The following is a 13941-nucleotide window of genomic DNA, read 5'->3' as shown; positions in this document are numbered from 1 at the left end:
ACGGAAAATCATTGTGTACTGAACGTGCCGTACCCATATCTTTATTCTTGATGTCCCTGCAGCAGTTTGTATATAATGAGAAAAAAAATCATTCCATAAAAATGAACACACAAGATACACAAGGTGTATCGGAAACGCAAAAGAGAAACACACAGCTGCACATAACGTGCACTGAAATTATAATGAAACACACACACAAGGGAAAAACAATATAATGAAAACAAACAAAATGAAAAGAAAGCTGTGACCACCAAGTGAATATCTTCAGGAGGCAAGAACACAATTCCCAGCAGTAGGTGTGTGTGTGTATGTCTTTCGTACAGGGCAACCAGCGGGAATGATGCACACATGATGACAGTCCACACACACACACACACACAAGGAGAAGGACGGTTGGTAGTGTGCGTGTTTGTGTGTCTTGAACCTCCTGCCATTCTTCACATTTCAGTCACAGTCATTAAAACATGTTGGGGAAATATCCCATTCCCACAGGTAAAAGCAATATAGTTATTAATATCACGGAACACACATATACACACTTCACCAGGCGGGCACAGTAAATGGCGGCAAAGCAGAGCCCAGACAATGCCAACAAAGAAAGAGGAGACTCCCTTACATAATAATGGTTTGTCGTCTGATAAGTGCCGTAGGGAGTCCAATAGATTCGTTCAGCAAAAAAGTGCAAATAAGAGATTTATCGAACTGGAAAAGAAAATAAGAGAAGGGCCAATATCCAAACAAGAAGAAAAGTGCCCTTGCAATGCATCCATATCCACTCAAAGAAAGGTTAACTGTGCAGTTGCACCACGGGAACAACGATCAGCAAACGAGAGTGCAGCCCAGCACACACATCGAAACAAGAAGCATCAATAAGGGACTGTGCACCAATGCAGGACTGCTGCTGCTGTCACTTAACTGAGAGATATTCAAATGGATTGAAACTGAAGAAGTATTAGTCGGTGTATTTTGTGATGGCGAAGTTCCAGAAGCAGATGAATCACTGGGTGTTGGAGTGTTGCTCTGAGAGCTATTATTATTCTCTTGTGTTTCAACTTTGCCTTCTTCATTTTGATTCTCAGAGCCCTGTTGATTCTGCTGCTGTTGGGCATTTGCATGGTTTCCCGTCTCAGTTTCTGTGGAATTGGTATTCTGGTCTTTTGTCTCCTTTTCGTTCTGTTTATTTGGATGTGAATCGTTCAACGCATTATTATTGTGTGGTGGTTTCTCACCTTCACTTGCTGTATCGGTTTCAGTTATTCTTCGTTTCTCCTCCTCAATTTCACGATCCAGATCTGTTTTCATCTGAGGGCGTCGTTCGAAAATATCATTAATGATTTTCTGAAGATCCGCTGCTGCAACGGAGGCATTTGCCGCCTGTTTCTTGGCCTCCTCCGCTAAACTGCGAGCACTTGTAGTGACCTCATTGACATGCTGAAGGAAAGTATCTACTTCCTTCGCTTTTTCCTTGCACTCTTCAGAAAATTGCTTTATTTTTTCCTTTTCCCCTGAGACACTCGTTTTATATTCTTTTTCAATGTAATCATTAGCAGTCCACTCAACATTCATTTTCGCCTGAAGCAAATGTTCTTCCCCCTGTTGAATTTCCTCCGTCAAATTATTTATTTTTTCAGCTGTCAAATTTGCCTTGTCAACGGCCTCAGTGATCTCTTTTGCTGCATCTACTGCCTTCCTTAACACCTCTTTCAATTCACTCTTCTTCTCATTCACATTTTCAGTTGGATTCATAGCACGGCTTGAAGTATCAATAAGAAGGTCTCTAACTTCATTGGCCGTCGTTGTTGCATTCTGAGCACGCTTCGACACTTCACTCCATTCTTCCTTTACGGTGTTTACTGACGCACGCAAAACCTCAACTTTTTTCTTCTCATCCTCCATCTTAGCTCTCAAAAAACTCAATTCCTGTTCGATACTCTTTTCCCTAGACTTTGTTGAGGTCGTATCATCTTGCGCATATGCCACACACGTACAGAAGTGCAGAAGTACCAACAGGTACACCACGCGGCGCAGTTGGACGAACATCGTTGTCATGATTATCACTGTGGGTTGCTTGGGTCTGTGGTAACAAGGAAGAAGAGGAAAAGGAGAAAAGAGACGCACATTTAACACACAAGGTAGAGGGCACCACACACACACACACACACACACAAACAAACACTCTACAAAACAAAACCATAAAGAGGAGAAACAACAGTGCACAGAACGCAATACCAGAATCATCGTGGGGTTTGATGACGATTGGCCCAGCACTAGGAATGCATATCTTGTTGTGCTCATACACCAACAGAATTAAAACACCGCAAAGAGAACTCTGGTATTGTCCATACAAAAGGACAGTGAACACAGCACACAGCAGAAACCACAAGCAATTACATCAGCCCCACCGCAACTACACTGCCTCACCTATCCCGCTGCTTTCATCTTGCCTCAGTGGGTATCCTGTGGAGCAGCATCGATTTATACAGCCGCCAAGGGACCTTTGTGTTTGAGGCGTGTCATCATCTATCTCTCTGTACGTGTGTGTGTATTTGATTCTTCCGCAGGCAAGTCCGCTGTTGGGGCAATGGGCGTGCCCCGCAACGGTGCTACCCGCGGTGGTGGTGTCTATCACACACACACACAGACATGCCGTGCTGCTGCAGTGGGCCGCCAATTAATGGACCGCGTACAGAACAGTACAGGAGGCGTGTCTGCATGTATATTTATATGTATATATTTATATACATATATATGTGTATATGTGGATAGAGGGAAGGAAAGAAGGGAGTCATATAGTGTGAGGGGGAGAAGTGTGGCATGTCAGTCCCGTGCGTACGGTAGGTAGCTTGGTGCACGGAGGTCTAAGTCACGTTGTGGTCATACAAATGCCTCGATGGTTCACATCACATGGCCACTCACTCACACAAACAGAGAAATAAATATATAAATAGATAGTTAGAGGAGGAGAGAGCAGCTGTTGTATCTTGAGCAGCACAGGTGCAGGCGGAGTGACAGTTGTAAACACAGCGACTGTGTTTTCGCTGACCGCATAGTCAGCGTTCAATTGTGGGGAGAAAAGTACGTTGGTTGATTATATTTATTTATGTGGTCTATGTAAATGTGTTTAACATGTGTATATTTAGTAGATAGTGGCATTCTACAGGACTACATGGAAAGCGACGCTGTAATGATTTAGATAATAACACCAGAATTCATGTAAATAATGAATATACTTGTGTAGGGTATTATTATTATTACCAGTGTTCTTTGTATAGTGGCAACCTATATTATTAGTTGTTGTTGTTATTGTGTGTGTGTGTAATTTTGAATTCATTGTGCATAGAAGAAAAAAAAAAAAACGAATACAAATAATATAAATTAGTTTATTACAAGCAATGTACACCATTTGGGGTTTCTTTCGGCGAACGAACGAATAAAAAAAAAAAAAAAAAAGTGAGGTATCACATTAACTCCAACCCAAGGAAACAGAAGACCTACTACAACAACAACCAATAAAAAAAAAAATGAAAGAAAGAAAGACACACGCTGAATTGTAAATATGGAAAAATTATTTTCTTCTTTTTTTTTCTCTCCTGATTAACGTGATATCATTTTCTATTTGCATCATATTTACACTATGGTGTATCACATCAACAAGCAAGAATGGAAGAAAAAAAAAAAAAAAAAGTGCACATAGTCAGGTAATAACTTGATATAATAAAAGTACTTGTCTCTCTTGTCAATTTTCTTTTTCTTTCTTTCTTTCTTTCTTCTCATGTAAATGTAGCTTTTCTAAAAGCTTCATTTTTTCATGATAATCAAATCAAAAAAACAAAAAAAAAAAAGAAAATTACAGCAAAAAAAAAAACAAAAGGAGAAAAAAAAACAGAAAAACAAAAATAAAAAAAAAAAACATTGGATCAATCCAGCTGTTTGTTCTGCATAAACTTGTTAATCATTACCAGGGACGCAGCTGGCTGATCCATTGGCACCATATGCCCCGCATTATATACCTGCACAAAACTGAAATGCAGCGGTGAGGCCTCTGTGGAAACCCGGCGAATTAATCCTGCGATGACGCCATCTTGTCGGTGGAAGGGCGAGTCGGCGGCTTTTCGGAATTCCTCCGCCCCACTCCACTGCAGTGCCATCGTCCAGTTCTTATTTCCCACCCAATTGCAGATAAAGTCCATATCCCCTGCGTAAATCATCACACGGACCCCATCATTCAAAAGGGCAGGAATAGTGTAATTGAAGTTTTTAAACCAATCAATTGCAAACATTTGGTTTACGTTCATATTACATGATTGCCATTCTTGAATATCCGAGCCAAGGGATTGTTGGACATCTTTTCGGTTCATAAACCGATTGGCAGCTTCAAAGTTGTAGCAAAGTGGTCCTTCACAGTTTTTGCGTATATCATAATTATTTAGACCAGTAGTACTGTAGAGACCAACAATGGGATTGCAGGTAAAACGTCCAGCAATGCATGCGGCTTCTTCCACAACAGTATCACCAGCGTTGCAAACTTCAATAAACTTTTGACATGTAGGGACCATAGATTGCATAAGTTTATAACTGGATTCTGAAACACATGGTTTACCAAGTTTCTCTTTACACCAATCCCACGCAACAGATGGATATGCGGCATATTGTGTGTATGGATCTGTGAGACCATTACCAACTGCAAGACCAGCAAGATGAATAGGCATTCCTTCACGTTTTTTATTACCTTCATTAATACGGTAGGCAGTTGCAGGAGCATAATGTCCACCATAGCTTTCACCAACAACAAAGAAATCATTATTCTGTAAATTTTTATGTTGATTAAAGAAGGCCTGTAAGAAATTATACATATCATCTGCTACTTCCTTTTCATTCTTATCGTAATCACTTTGATTGGCGTATGAAAATCCAACACCTGCTGGTTGATCAATATAAATTACATATGCATCATTATTCCATCCATATGTGTTATTGTAAATTTCTCCTGTTGTCTCATTCATCAAACATGGTCCATTCTCCACAAGTAATGCCAACATTGAACTGCATCCTGGTCCACCAGTCATCCATAATAATACAGGAGCATTGGGATTTTTATTTCGTGGTCCAAATGCCCAGTAAAAGTAATGTTTATCTCCATCCTTACCGGGAATATCAAAGTATCCACTCCATTGAGGTACATTGGGATCACAAGCCTTCCAGCCAGATCCGACTTCCCGCAGCATGGGCTTTGGAACGGCAAAGAGACCATTCGCCATACCCGAGAAGAATAGTAGTAATGTGCATATGAAGATTGTCGGGAATAGCGAAGGGATAAGGTTTTGGGACATGATGATAAGTGTAAATGGAATTAGAAGAAAAAAAAATGAAGTGTAGTAGATTTTTTCTTTTTTTTTTTTTACTTTAGCTTTAAGCTGTTTTCTATAAATTAAAAGGGTGGAAAAAGAAAAAAAAAAGAGAAAAGGGTAAGAGATATGAGGTAGAAAAAGAATACATATAATGTATACTATACATTATCCATGAAGGGAATGCATAGAAAGAAAGAAAAGAAAAAAAAAAAAGGATAACCAGATCACAGAGGAAACTGAAATATCGTTTTTTTTTTTGTTTTTGTTTTTTTTTTTTTTTTGTTTGTTTGTTTCGACTCTAACTTTGTGTATTGTGTTATTTCCACTCTTGTTTCCTCTCACCCCCTGCACATATAAACACACTCTTTTTTCTCAAATTGCATGTATCTTTAAATTTCTTCCCTGTTTCTTGTTGGATAACAAATACAATTCAAGGGAATGAAGAAAAAAAAAGAGGAAAGTGCAAAATAATGAGAAAAAGAAAACAGAAACAAAGAAAAAAAAAATGAAAATAGTGTAGTGATGCGTACACCGACACTTCTCTCTCTCTCTCTCCCACTCTTTCCCCGCATGGTTCCTCTCATTCTTAATGCAGATAGACACACATAGACAGAGATATAGAGAGAGAGAAGCACACACACACAGACACAGACACACAAATACGCGAACAATTAGAAAATAATAATTTCTTGTTTTTTTTTTTTTTTTAACTTTTTTTTTCTTCTTCTTCTTTCCTCATCCCACCAAAACTCACCCAAAGAAATCCATCATTGTATTAATATGGATAGTAGTGATGCATGTATGGTAAAGATGATTCTCATGTCAAATAGTTTTTTGTTTTTTCTTTTTCTTTTTTTTTTTTGTTTTTCGTTGTTGTTTTTTGTTTTTTTTTTTTTTTTTCGTTCTTGTTGTTATTGTAAGAGCTTCTTCCATTTCATTCCTTCAACATCCCAATTCAAATCTCTCTTTCTCTCTCTCTTTTCTTCCATTTCATTGTTTGTTTCCTTTTATATGTATATATATTTTCTTGTGTTTGTGTATGTGTATTTGCATTGGACCATACACCTCGTCTCAACCTTCATTCACATCCACATTACCCAAAAACAAACAAACAAACAAACAGAGAGAGATAAAGAGAGATAAAGAGAAATAAAGAGATAGAGAAACACCCTCTTAAGCACGAGTCATGATAATATCATCAATCTTCAGAATCATCATCACACACTCTGCTGCCAGCCGCACTGCAGATGTTGAGACCAACAATGGCTGCACCACATTCTCCTCCACCATATCCGTTACACATCCCTTACGCACATTCACACCGGCATTCTTATTTCCACTCGCGTGTGCATTTCGGAGTTCCGTCACAATAGAGATTGGCTGCAAACCCGCATTCTCTGCAAGTGTGTAGGGAATCACCTCAAAGGCATCTGCAAAGGCTCGCATGCAGAATGTCTGCGTTCCCTGTGCCCGCTCACGTGCATATCTGCTAAGCTGCAGACACACCTCCGTCTCTCCAGCCGCACCGCCAGGCATAATAGCCCGCTTCTTCACAATGGAGCGAATCACACAGAGAGAATCATGTAAGGCGCGTTCTGCCTCCTCCAACATCATACTGTTACTGCCGCGAAGGAAGAAGGTAACGGTTTTACCAAATAATTGACGGCTGATGGCATCTGATGGGGGTTGGACGCCAGTGACACGAATGATCTTTCCACTTGGGGTGTTTTCCTCCACCACGAGATCGGCGTGACCAAACTTCTCCGGTTTAAGATTTTCTATGTTCGCCACAGGGAGACAACCAAGGGTCTTTGTGATAAACTCAATATCGTTACGTTCAATATCCTTTACCACCATAATCTTCATCTTGGCAAGGAAGTCAAGACTCTGCATAGTGACAGCATCACGAAGGACAGATTTCTGTACCAATAAGACATTTACACCAGCATCCTTAATCTTTTTACAGAGGTTCAATAAATATTTACGTTCCTCCTTTAAGGCACGGTCCATTTGACTGTAATCAGAGATGGTCACAGCACTTTCCATATCTGTCTTTGGTGGAGAGAGTTGAAATTGAATAAGGGCTATCGTGGCGTTTTGAATACGCACGGGTCCACCTGCTACATGTGAGGCCTTTTGTTTAAACACCATACCGTTTGTAAGCAACACAGAATCATCTATGGTGCCACCAAGTGCAGAAATGATGCGCACATCACGTAAAACCACATCTCCATTATCACGCATAATTTGACGTACCGCATCCACTGCCATTGGAGCTAGTAAATCACTGTTTTGTGAAATAACTTTAGAATTTAATGATGTGATAGCAGCCTTAATAAGAGTCTCACGATCCTCAATCTTAATCTTAATGCTCATTTCCTCCAGAATCTTCTCAGCCATCTTTGCACACTCATTAAAACACTCAGAGATTTGTGTGGGGTGAATACCTTTATGTAAAAGTTCCTCCACAGCGCGGAGAAACGCACCGCAGAGAACCACAACACTTGTGGTGCCATCACCCGCCTCCACATCTTGAGCCTTGGAGAGTTCCACCAACATCTTTGCACATGGATGTGTTACCTGCAGCTTTGATAGAATAGTGGCACCATCATTACTGATGATAACTTCACCACGGGGCTCAATAATCATCTTATCCATACCACGTGGACCAAGAGAGGTACGCACACAGTCCGCCACCGCCTTTGCGGAGGTAATGTTGCTCAGTCGCACATCTGTCTGTGTGTTTGTGTCCTTCTTGTTTTCATTAATCTTCTTGACCTCCACCATTTTTTTTTTTTTTCTTTTCTTTCTTTCTTGTAGTTCTTGTTGTTTCTCTCCTTGGAGTTGATTGAATTATAGAGTTCTTCTCTTGTTTTTGTTTTCTTTCCTTCTTTTATATTTTCTTTAATCTGACGTTGTGTATTGTAATGATTCCTCACTCGTTCAAATTCCTTTAAAAAAAAATGTAACCTGCCTTTCTCTCTCTCTCACTCAGTCACTTTCTATACAAATTATAATTTGCAAGAAAGAAAATGCAGCAGCAGCAGCAGCAGCAAAGTGGGAAAAAAAAAAGAATAGAATAGAATAGAAAAAGAAAAAAAAAAACCTTTTATCCTCCTTTTCCTGCAGTAAGACTCATTCCATTCTTCTAATATATCCATTTTCCTTCACATCATAGTAAACACCAGCAAGACAATAACAGCAACACCGACGACAACAGAAAAAGAATAAAAAACAGTGACTTCTGTGAAACCACACACTCACACGGACTGTCCCATTTTTTTTTTCTCTCCCACTCTCTCTGTATTCTCTTCCCTTTTCTTTCTTCTTCTTGTAATTCATTTCTTTCTGTCTTTGTTTCTTTACTTTTTCTCCTCCTTCGCTCTTCTTCTTTATATCGGGTTCGTTCTTCCTTTTTTTCTTTCCCCCACTTCTTTTCGTTAGAAAGTGAGTGTCAATAGTGATAGTGATATCCTTCTCCTTCTCCTTCTCCTTCTTGGTCTTCTTCTCCTTTTTCTCATTCTTCTCTTCCCCTCTTTTAGAACTCAACAGAGAAGTATGGATGCTCCAATGCCTGCGCCGCCGTGATCCGCTCACTCGGCTCGTACTTTAAGAGTCGACGTAGTAAGTCTACACCCTCCTGCCCAAGCTTTACATATGCTGGTAGTGTATGAAACTGTGCATCACACTCTGCTAGAAGATTCTGCAGAAACTCAGGTTTAGACAACATATTGGTAGAGTTTGGGTAATGATTCATAGAGGGCCAAACTTGATTATTGGGAGTTCCAAGAAATCGAAAGATACGTAGTAACTGATCTGCGTCATTTTTACCAGCGAATAAAGGTGTACCAATAGCCATTTCTGCAAAGATACACCCTACAGACCAAATATCTACAGGAGTGCCGTATTGTGTAGATCCGAGCAGCACATCCGGAGAACGGTACCACAACGTCACAACCTCATGCGTAAATTTCTTTACTGGAATTCCAAACGCACGTCCCAATCCAAAATCTGCCAATTTGAGTTCTTTATCACGAGAAATAAGAAGATTTGGTGGTTTTAAATCACGATGTAAAACGTTACGTTCATGACAAAAACGTACCCCTTTAAGAAGGCTACGCATAAAGCTCTGAATAGTGGCTGCATCAAGATTGCCACTCTCCCTATCCATGTATTTCTTTAAATCAAGCTCCATGTACTCAAAAACAAGTGTCAGACGATTTTCACTATGACAGACATCCAACAATTTTACAATATTATCATGTCGAAGTTCCTTTAACAGCGAAATCTCACGAATGGCCGTACATGGCACTCCCTCTTCCTCTGTATCCAGGCGAATACGCTTTAATGCCACTGTGGCACCAGTAGTGGTATCACGTGCCTTGTACACCACACCGTACGTTCCCTCGCCAATCTTCTCCTGTCGTTCGTAGCGACTGTCCATGAATCACCAACTCTGATTCTTTTGTTTTTGTTATTGTTGTTGTTGTTTTTATATTGTCTACTTGACAAGAAAATGACGTCGGTCGTCACGTTTGTTTGTTTGTTTGTTTGTTGTTTTTGTTGTTATTGTTATTGTTATTTGTTTATTTGTTTGTTTTCTGTTATTCTTTGTGCACGCTCGTTGAGGTTTCTGCTGGTGCGAGTGTGATATATATCTCTCAATCACACAATAAGAGAGAAAGAGAGATGGGCGCACACAGAGAGAGCGAGGAACTAAGAAGTGACACAGATGTTTTCTCGTCGGGGAGGCCGAAAACAAAAATAACAATAACAACAATAATAATGATAATAATAATAATAAGGATGAAAAACAATAAATAGATGATTGAACAAAAAGTATGGAAAAATAAAAAACCTTTTCTTTCTCCCTTAAGTTACTTTAGGTGTGTGTGTGTGCTATTTCCCCCTCAGCACGCCAACCCTCCGGTAAAGAAACGTCTTTTCCTTTTCATGAAGGCATGTAAACAGGCGTACAAGGAGACACGGACCAATAAAGAAAAAAAAGAAAGAAAAATAAATAAATACAAAGTTTACATGTATAATAAAGTCTTAGCAAAGAGAAAAAGAAAACAATATATATATATCAGATAAACACAAGGACAAACGCAAGTGTCTCAATAAAGAATTTTTTTAATGTAAAAACGAACAAAAAAAAACAGAAAAACAGGGAAACCTTACGGGACCATATAAAGCCATGCTACTCTGAACTAAACACTAGGGCGTGTAAAGTACAGGTTTTCTAGTTACGTGGCTTCTCCTTCTTCTGGCGGTAGAGGGCATAGAGACCAACGCTGGAGACCTTCACAATCTTGAAACGAACTCCGGGAATATCACCGACGGCGTGTCCAGAACGTCCGAAACCAGACACCAGAACCTCGTCGTTCTCCTCAATGAAGTGCAGGCAACCGTCATTAGGGACGAAAGCGATGATCTTCTTGTCGTTCTTGATCAACTGCACACGAACGCACTTACGAATAGCGGAGTTAGGCTGTTTGGCTCCAACACCGATCTTCTCCAGTACAATGCCCTTTGCGTGTGAGGATCCACCGAAGGGGTTGGCCTTCTGTGCCACGAAGGTGTGGGACTTCTTCCAGCCCTTGTCTGCCCAGCGGTTCTTGCGGCGCAGGCGCACAAGCTTACGGGCTGCGTGTTGTCCGTTTGTCTTCGTCATGCTTCCCTAGGCTTCTCTATCCAGTTATAAGGATTTAAAGTATGGTTAAACAAAAAAAAAGAAAAAAAAAACAGAAGAAAAAACAAAACACATATTTTTTTTGTTCTAGCGGTAGCCTCAAGTTTATTATAGATATGAATACCTCTCCTCACCACCGCTTAGACAACGGAAAGGAGGGGAAGGGGAGTCATTGGTAATAATGGGTAACGGAATTTATTAGAATGCAGCATGTGCAAAATAGAAAAGAAACATAAAGAAAAATATTCTGGTGTGACGAGAAACACCATCACACGGCCTTCTCTCTTTCTCTCTCCAATAATAATTGGAACCATATCAAGCCATGCTACTCTGAACTGAACACGAGGGCGTGTAAAGTACAGGTTTTCTAGTTACGTGGCTTCTCCTTCTTCTGGCGGTAGAGGGCATAGAGACCAACGCTGGAGACCTTCACAATCTTGAAACGAACTCCGGGAATATCACCGACGGCGTGTCCAGAACGTCCGAAACCAGACACCAGAACCTCGTCGTTCTCCTCAATGAAGTGCAGGCAACCGTCATTAGGGACGAAAGCGATGATCTTCTTGTCGTTCTTGATCAACTGCACACGAACGCACTTACGAATAGCGGAGTTAGGCTGTTTGGCTCCAACACCGATCTTCTCCAGTACAATGCCCTTTGCGTGTGAGGATCCACCGAAGGGGTTGGCCTTCTGTGCCACGAAGGTGTGGGACTTCTTCCAGCCCTTGTCTGCCCAGCGGTTCTTGCGGCGCAGGCGCACAAGCTTACGGGCTGCGTGTTGTCCGTTTGTCTTCGTCATGGTTTACCTCTTAAGGAGACGGCGTCCTCGTCTTTCAATTATATTACAATATTCAAAATAAGAAAAAATAAATAATAATAAAGGAAAAGGAAAAAAAAAAGAAAGAAAGAGGAGTTCATAATTTATGATGTGTGAAGAGGCAGTAAATAGTAGTAATAGTAATTATAGTATCACCAACAGCAGCATCCTTCTGTGAAAGAGGGGTCACGAGAAGGACGTGCGGAAGAAGACACAAAATGGCAAGAAGACCGAAATGGTCTTCAGGGTATTTCAGAAATGAAAAAAAAAAAAATAAAATGAAACAAAAGAGAAAAAAAACGGCAATATCCGAAGGAAATGAAAAGCCATCCATAGACGATAGAGGGAAGGATAGGGAAGGGAAGAAAAACCAAAGCACTAACAAGACAATAAAAAAGATTAAGAGAACGTTAAATACAAATACATTAAAAAAAACGTATTTGAAACCTTCTCTTTTTTCTCTTTCTCTCTGTTTTTTTTTTTTTTTTTTTTTTTTTGTTTTCCTCTTCTCCCCTCCCACTCCCTCCCACTCTATACTCTGTCTATTGTTCTTTTCTTGTTTTCTTTTTCGTTCTCGCTTACTCCTCCTCCACAATGTTGGTCTTGGTCTGCACGTAGATACCATCCAAGAACTTACGGATATCCTTCTTCTTCACCAGGCAGAGCTGATGCATCACGGCGGCTTCACGCGAGACCTTCTCCAAGTCGTTGCCCTCCAGCACGAGTTCATCCTTCACAACAGAGGGATCTGTGCGGTACACCTTCACATCATTGGAGATGAACTGACGGCGCACACGCTTCTCACCCAAGAAGTTGCGAATCTCCACCGCCTGATCCTCCACAGAGACAGAGATGGGAAAGTGCGCATAGGCGAAGCGGACCTTGAAGCGGAATCCACGAGTCACTCCCGTCACCATATTGCGCACCAGTGAGAGTGCGGTGTTGATGGTGGAGTTGTTGATCTTGTTACCGAACCAGCGAACGGCGGTGAAGGTGCGGAACTTCTTGTTCACACGGAAGTCCAATTGGAGGTGACGGAGATCCTTTGTGAGTGTTCCGCGGCTGCCCTTTACAGTCACCACACGGTCCTTCACGGAGATCTCAACGCCTTCCGGGTACGTGATGCGCTCCTGTGTCTTTATCTTCATCCTTACTTATTTTGCACTACTGAAACTCAGTTGTGTATTTGTGGTTTGAGGTGTGTAGTTCTCTCGGGCGTATATATATGTATGTGCGTACACGTTATACGTAATGCGGTGTACGGGGCGGGAAGGTATTGTGGGTTAGCGAACGAAAAAAGAACACGGTTTGGTTGCCTTCTCCTTCGTCTATATACACAGATCCAAAGAGGAAGATATATATATATATATATATATAATGAGGTACAAAAGAAGAAAAAAGAAAAAAAAAGAAAGAAATATATATAAAAAGAAAAACAAGGCAATATAGAGAGAGAGACACACACATACAGAGCAAGATATCAAAAAGGAAAGGAACACTTTTTATCCTTTTTTTTTTCTTGGTGGTAAAATAATAAAACAATAAACAGAGAATGAATACAAGAAGAAGGGGGAAAAAAAAAATCAAACCAAACAAGAATGAGTCCTCGTGGTAATAATAATAGTAATAATAACAATAACAAGAACTCAGTAAATAAAATAGACTTCACACATTGTTTGTATTGAACAAGTATTCAACACAACATTGGTGGTAACAGATGCAACATGTACCTCTATTGTACAACTGTACTCTCTAAACCCATAACAATTTCTTCTCTATCTTACCTTCTTTTTTTTTTTTGTTTCTTTGATGATGTTTTTCTTTTCTTTTTTTTTGATTTGATTTGATTGGATTGGTTCTACTCTTTTTATTTTTTTTTTTTTTTTTTTTTCGTTAAGAAGAGGATAGAGGAGCGCAATACGCTTTCTCCAAGTCCTTCATCTTCACTCTTCAGTGACGACGGTTCCACACATATAGACACAGACAAATATATAAGCATACAAGAAAATGTCGTACAGATAAAATAATAATAATAATAATAATAATAATAATAATAATAATAATAATAATAATAAGGAAAAAAA

General features: G+C 40.0%; 7 protein-coding genes across 7 annotated transcripts; all 7 read right to left on the bottom strand.

Annotated features, from left to right (window-relative positions):
• Positions 1–819: 819 nt before the first annotated feature.
• On the bottom strand, positions 820–2049 carry TM35_000122710 (uncharacterized protein; the record flags this gene model as incomplete). The annotated part of the gene is made up of 1 exon (XM_029025246.1): positions 820–2049. One exon carries the CDS (start codon positions 2047–2049, stop codon positions 820–822), a length of 1230 nt encoding a protein of 409 aa, XP_028883562.1.
• A 1868-nt stretch (positions 2050–3917) lies between these two features.
• TM35_000122700 (putative serine carboxypeptidase (CBP1), putative,serine peptidase, Clan SC, Family S10) lies at positions 3918–5258 on the bottom strand (the record flags this gene model as incomplete). The annotated part of the gene is made up of 1 exon (XM_029025245.1): positions 3918–5258. One exon carries the CDS (start codon positions 5256–5258, stop codon positions 3918–3920), a length of 1341 nt encoding a protein of 446 aa, XP_028883561.1.
• Positions 5259–6521: 1263 nt separating this feature from the next.
• On the bottom strand, positions 6522–8135 carry TM35_000122690 (putative T-complex protein 1, delta subunit; the record flags this gene model as incomplete). The annotated part of the gene is made up of 1 exon (XM_029025244.1): positions 6522–8135. The coding sequence occupies one exon, from the start codon at positions 8133–8135 to the stop codon at positions 6522–6524; it is 1614 nt and encodes a 537-aa protein (XP_028883560.1).
• Positions 8136–8886: 751 nt separating this feature from the next.
• Positions 8887–9792, bottom strand: TM35_000122680 (cell division protein kinase 2; the record flags this gene model as incomplete). The annotated part of the gene is made up of 1 exon (XM_029025243.1): positions 8887–9792. One exon carries the CDS (start codon positions 9790–9792, stop codon positions 8887–8889), a length of 906 nt encoding a protein of 301 aa, XP_028883559.1.
• Positions 9793–10590: 798 nt separating this feature from the next.
• TM35_000122670 (40S ribosomal protein S23) lies at positions 10591–11022 on the bottom strand (the record flags this gene model as incomplete). The annotated part of the gene is made up of 1 exon (XM_029025242.1): positions 10591–11022. The coding sequence occupies one exon, from the start codon at positions 11020–11022 to the stop codon at positions 10591–10593; it is 432 nt and encodes a 143-aa protein (XP_028883558.1).
• A 385-nt stretch (positions 11023–11407) lies between these two features.
• On the bottom strand, positions 11408–11839 carry TM35_000122660 (40S ribosomal protein S23; the record flags this gene model as incomplete). The annotated part of the gene is made up of 1 exon (XM_029025241.1): positions 11408–11839. The coding sequence occupies one exon, from the start codon at positions 11837–11839 to the stop codon at positions 11408–11410; it is 432 nt and encodes a 143-aa protein (XP_028883557.1).
• A 596-nt stretch (positions 11840–12435) lies between these two features.
• TM35_000122650 (putative 60S ribosomal protein L9) lies at positions 12436–13005 on the bottom strand (the record flags this gene model as incomplete). The annotated part of the gene is made up of 1 exon (XM_029025240.1): positions 12436–13005. One exon carries the CDS (start codon positions 13003–13005, stop codon positions 12436–12438), a length of 570 nt encoding a protein of 189 aa, XP_028883556.1.
• Between the last annotated feature and the right edge of the window lie 936 nt (positions 13006–13941).

Source organism: Trypanosoma theileri, assembly GCF_002087225.1.
Source record: "Trypanosoma theileri isolate Edinburgh chromosome Unknown TM35_Tth_12_V1, whole genome shotgun sequence".
Taxonomy (NCBI): Eukaryota; Euglenozoa; class Kinetoplastea; order Trypanosomatida; family Trypanosomatidae; genus Trypanosoma; species Trypanosoma theileri.
Note: the sequence above shows the minus strand (reverse complement) of the source record. Positions and strands in the feature narration are given on the sequence as shown.